This window comes from Microtus pennsylvanicus, chromosome 9 (assembly GCF_037038515.1).
Source record: "Microtus pennsylvanicus isolate mMicPen1 chromosome 9, mMicPen1.hap1, whole genome shotgun sequence".
In the NCBI taxonomy this organism is placed as follows: Eukaryota; Metazoa; Chordata; class Mammalia; order Rodentia; family Cricetidae; genus Microtus; species Microtus pennsylvanicus.
The window spans coordinates 94,689,824-94,706,447 of NC_134587.1; the positions used below are offsets into that span (position 1 = coordinate 94,689,824).

Below are 16,624 nucleotides of genomic sequence, written 5' to 3' on the forward strand. Positions count from 1 at the left end.
TCAGACATCCCTGAGCTGGAAGATCATAAATTCTAAGATAATGCAATTTATTCTGAGAGCAGATGAAGAAAGTGAAGCCCAGAGAGGGTTTCTGAGTGCCTGGGTGGCCAGTGGCGTTCCTTCTCATCTCATTTCCTTTCTATTAGAACCATGGGACTGACATATATGAGGAAAATCCCTTTTAGAAACCATCATTACAAAGAAGTGCTCTACAGCTCACTCTATTAATCTTTTCATGACTATAACAGAATCATTCCACTGTAACCTCAAATTAACTGGACATCTTCCACAGGTGGTTCACAAGAAGGAAAAACAGCTAGTGACCAATAAGATAAATTGACACTCTCATTACCGACAAAAATTTAACCCGCAGAGCTGGACAGTATTAGTGAATCCTTGCACGAATGAATGACTGGACGGGTGTTTACTCTCCCCAGTCCCCTCTATCTTCTACATCACGCAGTAGCAATTTCTCCATAGAGGAGGGTGTAACAGGCTGGGGAGATGGTTCAGTAGATAAAGCACTTGCCACTCCAGCATGAAGACAAGAGTTCGGATCTCAAGAACCCATGCAAATGCCAAATGGGAGTGGCAGCCTTCCTGTAATTCTAGCACTTTCGAGGAAGACAAGATAGAGATCCCTGGAGTGAGCTGGCTAGTTAAGACCAGCTGTACAGGCATGTTCTAGGTTCAATTGGGGCCTGCCTCAGTGAAGGTGGAAAACCATGCAGGAGACTCCCAGTGTCAGTCTTGGGCCCAGGTACACCCTCACACATGTGAACATGCAGACACACATACATGCACACCACACACGGATGCAGGGAATCTGTTTTGTGTCCACAGCAATTCTTCAGGCCTACTATAAAGTGACAGCTGTGGCGAGGCCCCAGGAGGCTGGGTATGGTTTGTTGACCAGTTACTGGCCTCTGTTTTATATCAAGAGTAGGCATATTTAGTGTTCAGATTAAATTGACTTCTAGGCTAAAAGATAGTTATTAAAGCGGGAACAGGTCATCATACCAAATAAACAGAGAAAAATCGTTAGGAATAAATTTAACGATGGAAGCTAAAGATACTGAAAGTCATCTAAAAAAGACAAAGCGTGGAAGCATCCCATGCTCGTGGATGGGAAGAGCTAATATCAAATATCAGAGGCTCCTCAAGAATACTAGTTTTTTGTTTGTTTGTTTGTTTGGGTAGCACCACACTCCCCAAAGTGATCTACAAAATACCAATTATAATTTTCATGGATACTGAAAGATTCAAGGCTGGTGAGATGACTCCGTGGGGAGAGGCGCTTGCCTCCATGCCCTGAGGACCCAAGTCTGGTCTCTGGAATGAACTTGGTGGAATCCACATAGTGGAAGGAGAATACCGAGTCTCACAAGCTGACCTCCAGCCTACTCACGTCACCATACGGCCCCTGTGCCCCCCACCTCCACTAAAACAGAAGAGAGAAAGGGAAAAATCAACCCTAAAATTCATATTGTAAAGAGTCGGTTATAACAGTCAATGTAATATTGATCAAAAAGAATAGATCCAGGGGCATTACACTACCCGACTTCAAAATCTACTACAAAGCATGGTAACAAAAACAATAAAAACAGAAACAGACGCTGGGAGCCCAGAGATAATTTCAGGCACACACAACTGATTTTCACCTAAGGTGCCAAGGACGCACAGCAGGGAAAAAGACAGTCTCCATCAATAGTAGCATTGAGGAAGCTTTGGCTAACTTCCCGCAAAGGAGTAAAATTAGACCTTCTTTTCAAGGACACATGAAAAGCAACCCAAAATAGATTAAAGCCTTAAAAGTGAGACCCCCCCCCCATAAAAAGCTCTTAGGAAAAAAATGTAGGAAAAGTTTTCTGAAGTATTTTGCACATGCGAGGAAAGCAAAACTACACCAACGAGATAAGGGCGAACTAAGACCCTCAGCGCTGCACGAAAGAAGCACGCCTACAAAAGAGAACGGGCCTGCGAACCACACCCCTGCTAAGGAGCTAATCGCTACAATGTAGGAAAATACAAAGCAACTCAAAAAGAAGGGTACAAATAACCTCATTTTTAAATCGGGCAAACCACCCGACACACATTTCTCAAAAGTGGACCAACGGCTGCTGGGTACATGCCAGGATGCAGTGTCACTAACCACGCAGGGGATGCACGTGAAAGCCAGAAGGCAGCGTCACTTCATATCTGCTAGGACAGCTACGGTCCAGAGATAAAAGGGAAGTGTGTCTGTGGGGATACAGGTGCAAGGGAATCCTTTCAAACTGTTGGCAGGAATACAAACTATTACAGTCATGGAAATCAGGATGGAGGCTCCTTCACTGAAACGAAAATAGGGGGCTGGAGAGATGGCTCAGTGGTTAAGAGCACTGACTGCTCTTCCAGAGGACCTAGGATCAATCCCCAGCACCCACATGGTAGCTCATAACTGCCTGTAACTTCAGTTCCAGGGGACTTGAAACCCATGGCAAAAAACATCAATGCATATAAAAGAAAAATAAATAATAAATACAATTAAAATAGAGAGAGAGAGAGAGAGAGAGAGAGAGAGAGAGAGAGAGAGAGAGAGAACAACTCTGTGACCCAGTGCTGTGTTGTCTATGAATGTCCTGAAGGATGTTAACTTGGTCTACCAGTGAGATGCCAGAATCTCTGTGCAGAATGACTAGTATTTGGAATCATCCTGAGTGTCTGCCAGCTGGAATATAAATAAAGAAAATGTGATATGCACAATAGAATGCCCAATCTTTAAACAAAAGCAAATTCTGTCATTTGCAACAACACACAGGACTTTATGGTAAATGAGATAGATAAACTAGGCACAGAAAGAGAAATGGGTGCGCCCACTCACAGGTAGGATGTGAAAGAAACCAGTGTATAGAAACAGTGGAATGGAGTTACCAGAGGCTGGGAAGGGGGAAGGCTGGGGAGGTATTTGGGCCAAAGACACAAACTCCCTACCATAGGAAAAGCAAGTTGTGGTGATCTCTGTACATGAGTTACGACAATTAGTAAAAAAACATTGATTAAAGCCCAGCATGTAATGAAGTATATAAACTAAATAGGCTTTAAGCATTCCACAATGTATGCATATCAAATATTGTCATACATCATAAATACACTTGTTCTTTATTTGTCAAAACACAAATGAAAAGGAACAGGGCTAAACTGAATAACAGTAAAGAATAGTAAGATCTTTCAGGAGTCAAGTCTAGTCTTGGCTCACGGTGAAGGGCCAATGTGATTGCGGAGATTTACCCCAGCCAATGATCTGAGAGTGACTTTGTCAGAATTTTAGTTCTCTTCCCTCTCTCCTTTTAACAACAAGAACAAGAACAAAACCTCACCTTGAGAGTTGGAGAAGACCCAACATATAGGGGTGGAGGATTTCCTTGCCAGCCCTCAAGCCGGTAGATGTGTCCAACACGAGAACAAGGGACAAAGAGTAATTTACCACCGCACTGCCAGATCTATCGAGAAAAGTGTATACTGTGAAAGTGGTTAGACACGTAAAAAGAAAAAAAATAACGGGACATGTGTTCTGTAAATGTAAATTTTAAGTGAGACATAATGGGTTCTGAGCTAACCAAATTCTAAAACAATTACTTTAGAAACACATGCAATACCAAGGAAGGCAGCGGTAATGTATATAATAAGTTACAATTAATGAGTTCTCTTCTATGTACATGTAGATCCAGGAGCCCTTCCTCAATATAACCTTCCAAAATAGCATAAATCCTTCATCCTTAACATCACCTGTCGTTTCTGATGCTAATCTGTTTCCTACTTGGGTGAATACTGTAATAACCTCCTAACTGGCTTCATCACCTTCAACTCTTCTCTACTTAACTCTATCCTTATTTACAGCAACAGATTACTGCAGCTTTGGGTCATGCTTCCCTCTTGTTGGTTGCCACTGGCTTATTGAACAAGGCAGTGGGAATGTCTTAACTCAGCGTTAAGGACTGTTTAGTACAGTTCTAACTGTGCTTGCTCACTTTATCTTGAGTGTCTTTCTGAAACAGGCTTCTTGATTCCGCCGCCTGCTTCTGCACTTGCTCATGCGCTCTTCACATTCACATCCTGTGTCTACCCTCATCCTCCACACCTAGGAGGCCTGCTCGTCTCAGCCTGTTTCTCTCTGCTTAGTGAAATCACGCATCTGATTTCTACCTCAAATTCTACCTCCATCATGGTGGCATTTTCTTCAACCAACTAAATGCCTCTGCCTTTTTCTAGATTTATAATATTATGAATTTACAAATATTTCTAATCTATAAGTTTTTTGTTGATAGCAAGGATTAGTTGTCCCTATTCTAACCCTCACAATACAAAACACAGACTATTTAAGGCAAGAAGCATTGGATATCTATCTGATCAAAGTAATCTTTTCCCCCTCCCGATCTCTGAAAGTAGGGTGGGACTGAGGCAGAGTTGCCCTGAGCAGGACCCCTCCACTGCCAGCAGGAGGCTGTCAGTCACTATGTGAGTACCCTGTCTTCTATCACCATGTCCTACAGTGGCCAAGGATGCTGGGTTAGTAGACAGCCAACACGCAGCCCTCCAAAGGGCTACTATTAACCAAGGCTCCAACGAACAGGCAGCCTGCGAGCAGGAGAGAGGCTATTTCCATTTCTGAAGCTTGTTGGCCGTAATTCTGAGCTGATGTCGGTAGACAACGAATCATTTTACTTTATTATCCTAAGAGTTATGCTTTATCGAGGCATTCTCAATAGTTTAGAGAAATTCATTATATACACTTAAAAAAAACAAAACAAAACCCTAGCTTTATTTGAAAGTCATAAAAATTGGGTAACTAGTTAGTAAACATGAGGCAGGGTGTGAGGGCGCATGCCTTTAGTCCCAGTACTTAGCATGTAAAAGCAGATGGATCTTTATGAGTTTATGGTCTACATATCGAGTTCTAGAACTGTCAGAGCTACATAGACACAGACATGCCCCCCTCAAACAAACAACCCCCCCCCAAAAAAACTAGTTAGAAAACAGCATTTGTTTGAGTGAAATGTTACCTTGTATGAGATTTCAAAGTTTTCACCACCCCAGATCTGGAGACCAGGATCATAGAGACCGAGTTCGAAGAAGAAGTCTCTTTCAATGGCGAATAATCCACCAGCCATAGCTGGAGACCTAAGGAAAGACACTCCATGCAGTAACTGTAGAAACAAAGCCCCAGGATCCCTTCACCTTTGGGAGGACAGCGTAGGAATGCACAGAAGGGGCGAGACTGATGGCCAAACATAAGGAAACTGTCAATCTTTCATAAAAGAATTTGCTCTCGGCATGAATTTACCAAAACTTCTGAAATACTTCTCTAGAGAACTGTGTTGGTTTCGCCACTAGAGGGTGCCTTGGTTCTTTTGTTGAGTAAACATTTCTTCGTAATTAAGGTAAGAATTTCTCTTTCTCTCCCGAAATACAGGACATCCTGACACTTTCTACTAACTACTCCTTCAGTGATTTGTGAGTCATTCTAGGAGGAACGAAACTATACACCATGATGTAGTCTGCAGTCATGGTGTAAGTCACCCAGGAACAGCAGGGTTCACCGAGTTTGCAAACATAGCTCAGAATGCCATAGGGGAGGAGCCGGCATGGACTCTCACTACAGCAAGAGGTGAGAGCACAGAGTGTCCACTGGGCTTCTTGCACAGACCTTAAGTTCAGTGCATTCTAGGAGAAAGAGAAAACCCAGTCTATGACTTCTCATGTCACTTCCACTACTGGAGAAATGACAGCAGACTAATTTTACGGCGTTCTGGGCATTCCTCCTAACCACTAAACAATAATGAAGGCACTATGATTCTTCAGCTTTAGAGAGCTGGGTACAGCTCGGTACTGTTACAGTTCCTTATTCCTCACTCACACTAATGTTTGTCTCTCACCAAGCCCCACTGCTCCACCTTGAAAAGCTGTGTGTGTAATCTGCGCACCACTCACCATAGCAGAAATCCCGCAAGAACTCATTTTAATTATTTATACATTAATTTTTCTGAGGCGGGGCCTCACTCTATAGTTTTGCTTGGCCTAAATCTTTCTACGTAGACCAGGCTAACCTTGAGCTAATAGAGACGCACCTGTCTCTGCCTTCCTGATCTGGGATTAACAGCAGGCGTCACCACGTCCAGCAAGAGAACCTATTTTTTAAAGGTCACTCCCCTCTACAATAGAGGCTGGTGCACAGTAAGCAGCCACCAAGCATATGCTGAGCAGACAGAGCTGGGCTAATATTTTTAGTCCTGACAGGAAATCACATCAAGTCCTGTTCTCTTATGCTCTTCTTAAAACATGCTGCCAAAATCACTAAGTAGAACATTCTGGTTACACATTCATGTCATATTTACGTAGCTGCCATTCAACATTATTTCATTATGGTTGTACCTGTTTGCTCTTCAAATACATTCCCATGCACCTCAGTACATATTTGAATATGCAGCTTTAACACGCTCACCAGTGAGATAACTAAACAGAGCCCGCTTAGACCTTCCTGGTTTCCTTTAAAAACCCGCCTTTACGGAACTGCTGGACAAGCCAAGGTAGGCAGCGAACCCTTTCTTTTCCTCCTAGGCGATCTGTGGGCTTAAGCAGGTCAGCAACAGATTTCTGGATTGCTCTGAACCCTATGTTTCTGAATGGAAAATTTGGAAGATGTCCCGTGAAAGCGGGACGTCCTATAATTTCCTCATGTTTGCCATTCAGTGTCCTGATCACAACACGCCCAAATCCAGCACACGGAAGCACGTCCCCAAATGAACTCTGACTTGAGCAGGGAGACAGGGAGAAAGAGAATGCAAGCAGAACTGCGGGATCAAATAAATTAATCAATCAATCAACAAACAAACAATGGACATGGTCACACTAACATTTCATTTGGGGGTCATTTTTGAAAGACTGTAAAATGTTCCAATTAAAAGATTAAAAGGAACAATCGTTCTATTTGAAGAACCACACGAAGGGACAAAAGCCGATTTGGGGATCGAGCTTTCTTTTACTCAAGCATTCTTTTGAGAACCAAGCAACAAAGGATTCTATACGTTTTCTAACGCCATGTATTCGTATTCACATTTAACAGATACAAAATTAGTATCAGCGCTTTAGCATATACAACAAAAGGGAGAACCCCAAAGTCTCCGGCTAGTGTGCTCACTGTCAATACTGCATCCAAGACTCCAAGGTGCAAGCCGCAAGCCTTGAGTTGCCAGCAGTTGGCATATGAATTTATAGAATACACTCTGCCGTTTGGTCTCCTAGGACAGCAGCAAAAGGCTGTTTCCTTCTTTCCTGTTATGCTTCAAATTACTAACGCCTTTCGCAATACTTTTTCCCCAATGAAAGCGTATAATTCACATTAGTGGGGCTTGCACTTAGGGTAAAAGCTGCTACAGGAGCCAATGTGAATTCGAAGCCTGGAAGCTGCAAGGAGCCAAGGGCTGTCAGGATCTGAGACGACAGCTCCAGTTCTTACAGCGGGGTTTTCAGCGTGGTGAGAGGTTAAGGGGTTAGCAGCAACCAGAGAAAAGGAGGGAGGGAAGTGATTTAGTGATTACCGATATGGCTCAGTTTTTGTCTTTCTCAGTCTCTTCTCGCGAGAGGTCAGAGGCACCCGTTTCCAGAGCATACTCCAATCCCATGCTCCTCGGGCATACCCATCTTCATCACCACCCCCTTGGGGTACAATTGCATATGTGTTGCCATTTATGACATCTATAATCGGCACAGTGCAAATGGTTCTGTGTTGTATTGATGATGCGGCAAGATCAAATGGAAAACGTATGTATGGACCCATATGTTTATACGAGGTCATAGGGAAGGAAAAAAAAGACTTAGGTAAACAGTCAACATAGAAAAATAAAGTAATAGTCTTTACCGATAAGGTTCAGTTTTATGTTTTCTTTTGGCCTTTTCCTTGTGGCTTAGTGGAATACGTTTCCATAGCATACTCCAGTCCCAGGCCCCTCTGGCAAAACCATCTTCATCCCCACCTTGCTGTGGTTCAATGGAATAATCATTCCCGTCTATGTAATCTATTAGAGGCACAGTACATGTAGCTCTGAAACATTTACAGAAAATGAAAACGCATTTAAGAACCCCAAACTGACTAGTTCAGCATGCCTAACTACGTGGGCTTCTTTTGTACTCGGTTTCATTTGCACTGGGAGACTACAGTCTAATGGGAGGGGAGACTAAAATAAGGTCTTGGGAAAGTCGAGGCTAGCATGAGGGAGAATAGAAGGGGAGTTTGTCCCAAGAAACCCTGGGCAAAGAGCCGCGCCACTGAGCCTGCTAACTGCTTTCTCCTTTGTACTTGGTGTTACAGGCAGCTATCTTACAGTGATTCTGTGGTCTTTACGAGATTTTTCTGCCTGTTATTTTCTCTCTGTGTCCTCCATTAGAAACATCTCCAAGGTTTTGTGTAGGCACAGCCACCAAAACACATCTGTAACAGCTTCAACTTTTCGTTACTCCTCCAGAGGCGGTTATTATGAACACATCCTTGTGTGTTTTTACTTAAATTTCTTCCCTCCTTTTACTACAAAGCAGAACAACTCCCTTACCCAAACTAAAACCTCACGCTCTGTATTTTATTTCACTTAAAAAAAAAAAAAGCCTGTAGTACCTGTTGAGGTGGGTCAGGAATGAACTAAGGTTTGCAGGAGACAAGGAAAGATAAATCCTTTGCATTTGGGTTTTGTGAAATGCTAGCGGAGCTGTTACTACAATGATTGGGACCCTGTTTATCGTATCAGAAAGGGCTGAGCACGGAGATCACAGATCTGTGGGACTCAGAGCCTTGCTACGAGGGAAGTGGATTCTAAGAGAGCTTCCTTCTCTCCTGAGCATGACCTCAGAGGAGGGCCACTGTGTGACACACGGAGTTCCCACTGGAAGCTGTGGAAAAGCCACTTCCTTGGTGCTGGGAGGACTTCCACATTGCCCTGGAGACAGGGGCTGGCTTCCGGGTAGCTATCTTTCCTCTCTCCACGTTCTTTTCCCAGTTTAGAATAAACGTTGCAATGCAGAGAAGCACAGAGATCAGTCTGACAGTTCATTAAATATCAGATTTGTGGCAAATTCATTTTTCCTAGGCTTGGTGCTGGTTTTGCATAGTGTTGCAAATCATCTCTGTCACAGGGCTGCTGTGGAGATAAAGCCAGACAGCGCGTGTGGTGTTTACGATGGGCCTTCCCCTGAAATCTGAGGAGAAAGTCTGCCAACTGTCACAAGAATATGTTGCATTCGCCTGGATTCTGAAATAGAATTCTGGACAGGAAGCAACCAAGGTTTGGGAACTAAGGACTGAAATTCTCTTTTGGGATTTTAGAGATTTCTTTACACTAATGGTGAGGACTGTTTCCCACAGTTATCTATTTCCAACCCTGGAAGCTTTCATAGGATCCCGGAGGCTTGACCTGAGTTACAGGTGGCCCATATCTAATGTGATCATTGAAAAGGTCACAAGAAACCCAAAGGGTTAATTCCAAGGCATGCTTCTTCAAGTCTTCAGAGCATTTACCCAGCATAGAGGGAGCAATTGGTATCACTCTGCGAGAAAGTCTCACCAGAGCGCCAAGACAACTTTGCCAGGGGACACCTAGCTTTTTCCAAATACACGCTGGCTACATTTGAATAGTCCAAAGCTAGCTCCACCCAGGAAGCAAACAGCTCAAGGAAAACACGTCTCACACAACAGCTGGCAAACTCGATGGAATGGGGGGTGACGGAGAGAATAGTGTTTGTCCTTCTAGGACAAGGTTTACTTTTTAACTAGGAAAGAAAAAAAAAGCAAGGTGATGTTACCTGTCCTTAGATATGGGAGCTACAAGTGGAGCATACCAGTTAACTGCCACCTCACAGTGGGCATCAAGGTATATCAAAACCTTAAAGAAAAGAGGCAGGGTGAAAGAATACTCCTCACAGACGGTACATCACATATCACACACAAATTACAATTAGGCGCTAATATAAATTAGCATTTTAGTCAATTTTGCCACGTCAATTATCTGTTCAAACCCGCATTCTCATTTAAATTAAAACAAAGCAAAGCAAAACAAAACTGAAGGATAATTCAAAGCGTATCTAACTTTTCAGATACCAACAAGGAAGTGCAGACCCTGTAAACAGAACACCCCTCCTACCTGTCCAAGCTTAGCCTTCTGTGCGCCAATGCTTCGGGCCTGAATTAAGCCTTCTCTTCTCTCATTTCGAAACACCTTCACAAGGCCGTTCCACAGCTTTATGTAGTCATCCAATTTTTCTTTTAAGTGTTCTATGAATTAAAAAAAACCATTATAGACTCTTACACAGAAACTTTATTTTTCTCTCCTAAGAAACAGAGTGGCTACAGATGTGCCAACTGATCTTATATGGATCAGACCATCTGCTAAATCTATTAAGACGGAACGTAAGGGCTGGCGGTGTCGGTCGACTGTGCGAAGCGTTCACGAGGCCTTGCCTTCAGCCCTCTGCCATCACACAAAAGGAAGACGGAAGGCAAAATGTGTTACAAGCTAAATTGTAAGCTACAGAAGAGTGGGTATTATGAAATTTATCAAGCATCCCTGTGAAGTTTGAATAAATATTAAAACTTAGAAAACGTCAGATTTAAAAATTATAAAGAAAAGAATATGCAATATTCTGCAGCTGAAAGAAGCTGTGGTTCAGGATCTCTGAAGATACAGAATCGACTGATAATGTCATGTGACTTCCTGGAGTCTCCACGGGGCACAGGCCGCTTAACAGTTTGTTTCTGGGCCATCGTTCCCCAACCATAACAGGTACTGAAAACTGCAGTCCTGCTGTGATGAAGGCTAGCCACCAAGTTAGCCTGGAACAATCAAAAGACCCATTTCTGTCTACAGCTTAGCATTACCGGTATGTGTATAATTAAATTATAATGATTATAATTACATACACATATGCATACATGTTTGTAATTTAGGAGAGTAAATTCTATGCTGTGAAAACCAGGCACAATTGGCCAAGTTTACACCTTGGCTTCCCATTGGAAAATAACAGCTTTTGTTTATCACCGCCAGTCCAGGAAACTGGCTCACCAGCTAGAATCCCGATCCCGCTGAGACGCTTCCCAAAGATATAGAAATTGCCCTAAAATTGTTAAAAATCTGGCTCTCATCAGTACAAAAACCACCAAAGAGTTGTTGCATCTAGATATGAGCTGGTGGTAAAATGGATATGTTAGACCATTTATTTAATAGTTTGCTTGTTTAGGAAGCTTTTAAAATGTTTCTGTTGTTTCCAGATAGAGTGTCATATTGCCAAGGCTGGCCTCAAATTTACCATTTACCTGAGGCTGGACTATATAACATTCCTGGCTGTCCTGGAACTTCTTCTGTGGACCAGGTTAGCCTCAAACTCAGAGATCCACCTGCTTCTGCCTCCTGAGTGCTGGGATTAAACGCATGCACCACCACCACCCGCCTGGACCTGAACTCTTAAAACATTGTTTTAAAACTGTATGCATCGAAAAATGCATAGATGCCTGTGCACCACTTGTGTGTCTGCTTCATGGAGGAGGCCAGAAGACAGCATCTTACTCATTGGGACTGGAATTACAAATGGTTGTGACTATGTGGTTCCTGGAGTCATACTGTGGTCCTCTGCAAGTGCAGCCAGTGCTCTTAACCTCTCTCTTGCTCCTAGACTTGAACTTTTGATCCCCTGCCTCTGCCTCTGAAGCACGAATACTGTAGATGTGTGTAACTGTACCAGGAAGGTTGTTACTAACAAGATACTACACCTATGGGTTTTCAGGATTAAGACACCTCTCTCTCTCTCTCTCTCTCTCTCTCTCTCTCTCTCTCTCTCTCTCTCTCTCTCTCACACACACACACACACACACACTTTGGCACCAACTTTTAACAAATCTTACAATTCTCATGCTTAATTATATTTTCCTGCCAAAATATTTGGTGATTTTCCCTTGTTTTTGCTTTTTTGTTTTTCAACAAGGTTTCTCGGTGTAGCACTGGCTGTCCTACACCTTTCTCTCTGTAGACCAGGCTGGCCTCTGTCTCCCGTGTGCTGAGATTTAAGGCATGTCCCACCACCACCAGCAATTTTCCCTTTCAAAATCAGTTGTTTCTCTGTAAAAGAAGTCTTGCCTTTTTATTTCAAAGCTTGGTACAGTCCTACATTACTATTTCTAAAGTTTTTCTTAATTCCATTGGGGATTTCTTTGGGGCATGTTATTAAAAAACATACCTTAAATACATCTTTTTTTTTTTTAAAGATTTATTTATTTATTATGTATACAGTATTCTGTCTACAGGCCAGAAGAGGGCACCAGATCTCACCACAGATGGTTTTGAGCCACCATGTGGTTGCTGGGAACTGAACTCAGGACCTCTGGAAGAGCAGGCAGTGCTCTTAACCACTGAGCCATCTCTCCAGCCCCCTTAAATACATCTTAATGTACAAAAGTGAGTGACCTGTGTTTTCAGATTTAGCCTCTCAGTCAAAACAAATGGCTTCTTAGTGACCTCACACAGTGGTAGACTGTATTTATTTAGGCCTCAAAATACCCATTGTCACTTTCTAGGGGGAATATTGCCTCCCTGCAAACCACGTATGTCAGGCTGGGTTTGTGACTGTCCGTGGCCTGGGCTTGTGCAAAAAGACCGTGGGTCACTTGTGAGCAGAAGTCTTAAGAGTTGGTCCACTGTGTTCCACCATTGGCTCCTCTCTCTACCTCTTTGTGGGCAGCGCACATCGGAGGCCACTGAGCAGGCGCATCAGCAGAGAAGCAGGGGCAGGGATGCCCTGAATGAGACCCGGTAGGACAGGGAAAACCCTCGGCTGCTGGACTGTAAGGCAAGGTGGAGAAAGCCTGGGTCACTGCAGACCTCTAAGTGACTGGGGCTGTTCCATCTGAAGCCACCATAGCCTCATCTGAAGATGCACACACGCGTGGGAGAAGCCAGCTCTATTTAAAGGCCCCAGATCTTGCTAAGAGAGAACACTGTCTTTTCCAGAAGCCTAGTAGGTTATGCAAAGTAGTTAGATCCTTTTAGGGGTTTTCTATTATTTTGTCTCCAAAATAAAAGTTATAACTTCAAGGTTTATATTTTATTGGGGCAAAGTACAAAGCAAGTTTTTATTTGGGCCCGATGAACCAAATACTACAATTTCCCTGAAGTTAGTAGCAAAAGATTTTAATGTTGTCTTGAGATCGGGAACACTAATTAGACCTTCTGGACTCTGGTTCCAGGAGAGTCTAAAAGTTTCCACCTACTGTCAGGAAAGTAGATCCTGCCTGAGTGGAGACAGAAGTGCAGAGTGTGGACAGACAGACACACTGACAGCAAGAGGGAAATCAGATGTGCAAACACTGCAAGCTTTAGGGTCCCCTGTTCTTTTTGGGGCCAAAAAGTTATTTTAGGATGGTAAAGTATGTATTCTTTTTATAATGCTGATTATATATTAATAATAAAGTTCCTATCATCAGTACCAAGGCAGGAGATTTCAGAAAGTAGTTTTGTAGATTTGGACTTTTTTTTATACACTTAAAAATAACTGTATGTTTGTTTCTGTGTCCCTGGAGGCCAGAGGAGGGTATAGGATCAACTGTAGGATTGGAGATGACAGTGATCCATCTCTAGTCTTCTACAGTAGATTTTCAAATGTTTGTCTTGCAGAAAGAAATATTTTGATAAAAGCATTTCTATCATAGAAAACTGCAACCAAGACAAGACAGCTGAGTTAAATATATTGAATTTAGCCAAAACATTTAAATCTCTACACCTAGAGTAGTCATGAAAAATGATGAGTTAAAAAAAGTTATCAGCTGCAAAGAAGTGAGAGAAGGAAAGAGATCTTAATTTTCCTTTTTCCTGGTGCCATTATACGTGAGCACATCACGATTCTAGTCCTGTCCTTGGAGAAGCAGCGAAAGTTCTCGCAGACTGGGAGAGTTTTGAACTGCGCCCTGGAGGAAGCTCAATGTCGGGAGCTGTATAAAGCCATTCCGGAAGGTGTTGTCACGGTACTCATGTCCTACCTTCCACCCTAACCTAACGTCAGATTTGGTGGTCACGCCTTATGCAGAAAACCTTGTAACGTGTTTGTCAGAGCGCAAGCAACCCGCTCTTACTGAGTAACTGAGTGCTTCAGTCAGTTCCAAACACTTCAACTGTTTGGTGACAAGCAAAAATAAACAAACAAAAATCAAATGCAGATTTGCATTGAAGAGGCAACATTCATTTCATTTGCATGTTGACTTAGGACCTGGGCCACAGTACTGTTTCCACATTTCTGTAATTAGGAATACAGATTTAACTTACAATAATGTATTAAAAGAAATTCACAATGAACTTTAAAAGTTCACTTCTCTAGAAAATCACCGCTTGACCACTCTTTTGCCAAGCTGAAACAAGATGGCTCAACACTTGCCTATATACTGTAACCGTCTCCTTTAAAAGAATGAAGGGCAAGCCAGGTGCAGCCTGTGATGACAGGGCTTGGGAGGTGGAGGTAGGAAGGCTATCCTTAGCTACATGAAGGGTTCAAGGCTAGCTTGGGTCTCCCACAATTCTCTCTCTCTCTCTCTCTCTCTCTCTCTCTCTCTCTCTCTCTCTCTCTCTCTCTCTGTCTCTCTCTCTGTGTCTTCCCTCTCAAAACAAAACAAAAAAACCTACATGGGATCTACAGACCAAAAGCTACAGGATCTCCACAACACAGGGCAACAGCAGGATCCGGCTCAGCACGGATGGTGTAGCAGAAACCAGGGGCCTCAAACCAGACCAATAACTCTGTGCAATGATCACTTGCAAGTAATGATGTGTGGGTAAGGGGGTTTATCACATGATTCACTGTGTCACACTGCAGCTTCCATGAGGAGACTGGTTTTTCTTTTATTTTCTCTTAAATTTCATTTTTTTTTATTTTTGGGCAGCAGAGGGAGTTGCAACGGCTGAGGGCAGATACAAAGGGATGGGGAAGTGAATGGAATGGAGATGCATGATGTGAAAGACACAAAGAATAAACAAAAAAGGTTAAAAAAACTTCATAGCTTATTTTTGTTTACTATTTTAAATCAACTATACAATAAAATGAGTGGCAGAAGATGTGTTCTGTATTTAAGAAGTAGCCTGGTATGACCAGTGTGATGGTTAATCTGGGAGCCTGGTGGGATCCAGCTCTGGATGCTGGAGGCAGCATCCCATGGGCTTGGGTCCTTGACTGGAGAGAAGGAGAATATGAGCTGAACACCAACATCAATTTCCCTCCTTTTTCTCACCAAGGACTCAATGCACCCTCCAACAGTGGGTCAAAAGAGCCCTTTTCTCCTTCAGTGGCCTTTGTCGGGTATTCTGCCACAGTGACAAGGGAAGAGACTAACCCACCCCTATCTTCACGTCAAATTCAGTGTTTGCATCACTGGTCAAGTGTAAAGTGAAGACTGGGAGATGGGTACGTGGATTTCAGCTCCAAAGCCATGGCTGGAACTTGGGGTGGCATTGCAAAATACACATGACCCTGCTGTTCAGTCTGTCAGTAAGTGATTCCTATGAGCCAATTTGTGAAATCCAAGTCCCACAGAATCGGAACCGCATCAGATGATGCTTAATGACAGTCTTGAACTCAAGGATTTGGATCCAGCAGTTAATGACTACACCTGTGACTGCTGGCAAGTCACATGAGCCTCCTGCATAAAATAGAGATAATTATAATACCGGAAAGGTTGCTGTTAGGATTAGACAAAATCATCCATATACAGTGCTTGGCACAGTGAGAACACAGTAACAAAAGAGTAGACTCCCAATATTTTTAAAACTTAATTATGTTGATATACCATTTTAACAATTACTTATGATTAACTTACTTTCTAGCCAGAATTTTAAAGTTAAGACGTCAAGCCTATAGCCATTATTATTACCTTTATTGCTGAAATCATCAATTAACACAATTTCTGCTAAATACTTCCTTGGTGTCCTTTTGATCACACTGTGGACTGTTCTCATGAGGGTTGACCATCCTTCATTGTGGAAGACAATGACAACGCTTGACGTGAGCAGGTTCTCATCGTAATGCCAATACTTGCATCTGGAAAAGGAAAATTGCATCATATATAGTTAAAGGGAATCTATAACACTGGGCTTCAAATCTCTGTGATTGAATTTTTCTGATTGGATTAAATCCTATTGACTTATCTAAGGAACAGTATGAAGAGCGTTGGATCTCAGCAGAAACATAAGATCAAAGAGAGAAGCGGTTGTTTAAAGTTAAGCTTAGGTAAAGCTCCTTGGTTACAGCACACTGTGAGATAAAGGAGATAGTTTATGAATCAATGCTGGGAAGGCTAAAGATACTATTACAGCTGTCAGCTTGTTTTCTATGACACAAAGAACACTCTATAGTCCATTCTCAAACTTGAGCTGTAAGTGCCAGAGATTTACCCTGTTGTCTAATATGACAATAAGAAATATTCAGGAAAAAAATGAAGCAGGCTAACCAGGAACACATGGGAGTCTTTGGAAAATTTACTAGTGATAATGAGTACAGCTCTAACATCATCTGGACCTACTGGACTGACGAAAGATGGATCTTTGGTTAGTCTACGAAAAGAATGTTTGAG

General features: G+C 42.6%; 1 protein-coding gene across 2 annotated transcripts in view; it reads right to left on the reverse strand.

Annotated features, from left to right (window-relative positions):
* Galnt7 (polypeptide N-acetylgalactosaminyltransferase 7) overlaps positions 1–16,624 on the reverse strand; it is a 128,698-nt gene that overhangs the window by 12,227 nt on the left and 99,847 nt on the right. Inside the window, exons 3-8 of one of the 2 annotated variants that reach the window (XM_075986807.1) lie at positions 15,926–16,092; positions 10,167–10,297; positions 9,829–9,908; positions 7,578–7,760; positions 5,043–5,160; positions 3,360–3,482 (exon numbers count right to left, since the gene is read on the reverse strand). In XM_075986807.1, the coding sequence (XP_075842922.1) occupies positions 3,360–3,482; positions 5,043–5,160; positions 7,578–7,760; positions 9,829–9,908; positions 10,167–10,297; positions 15,926–16,092 (802 nt within the window). Of the gene's footprint in view, positions 1–3,359; positions 3,483–5,042; positions 5,161–7,577; positions 7,761–7,897; positions 8,081–9,828; positions 9,909–10,166; positions 10,298–15,925; positions 16,093–16,624 lie in introns of both variants that reach the window. The other variant, XM_075986808.1, reaches the window with a different exon arrangement.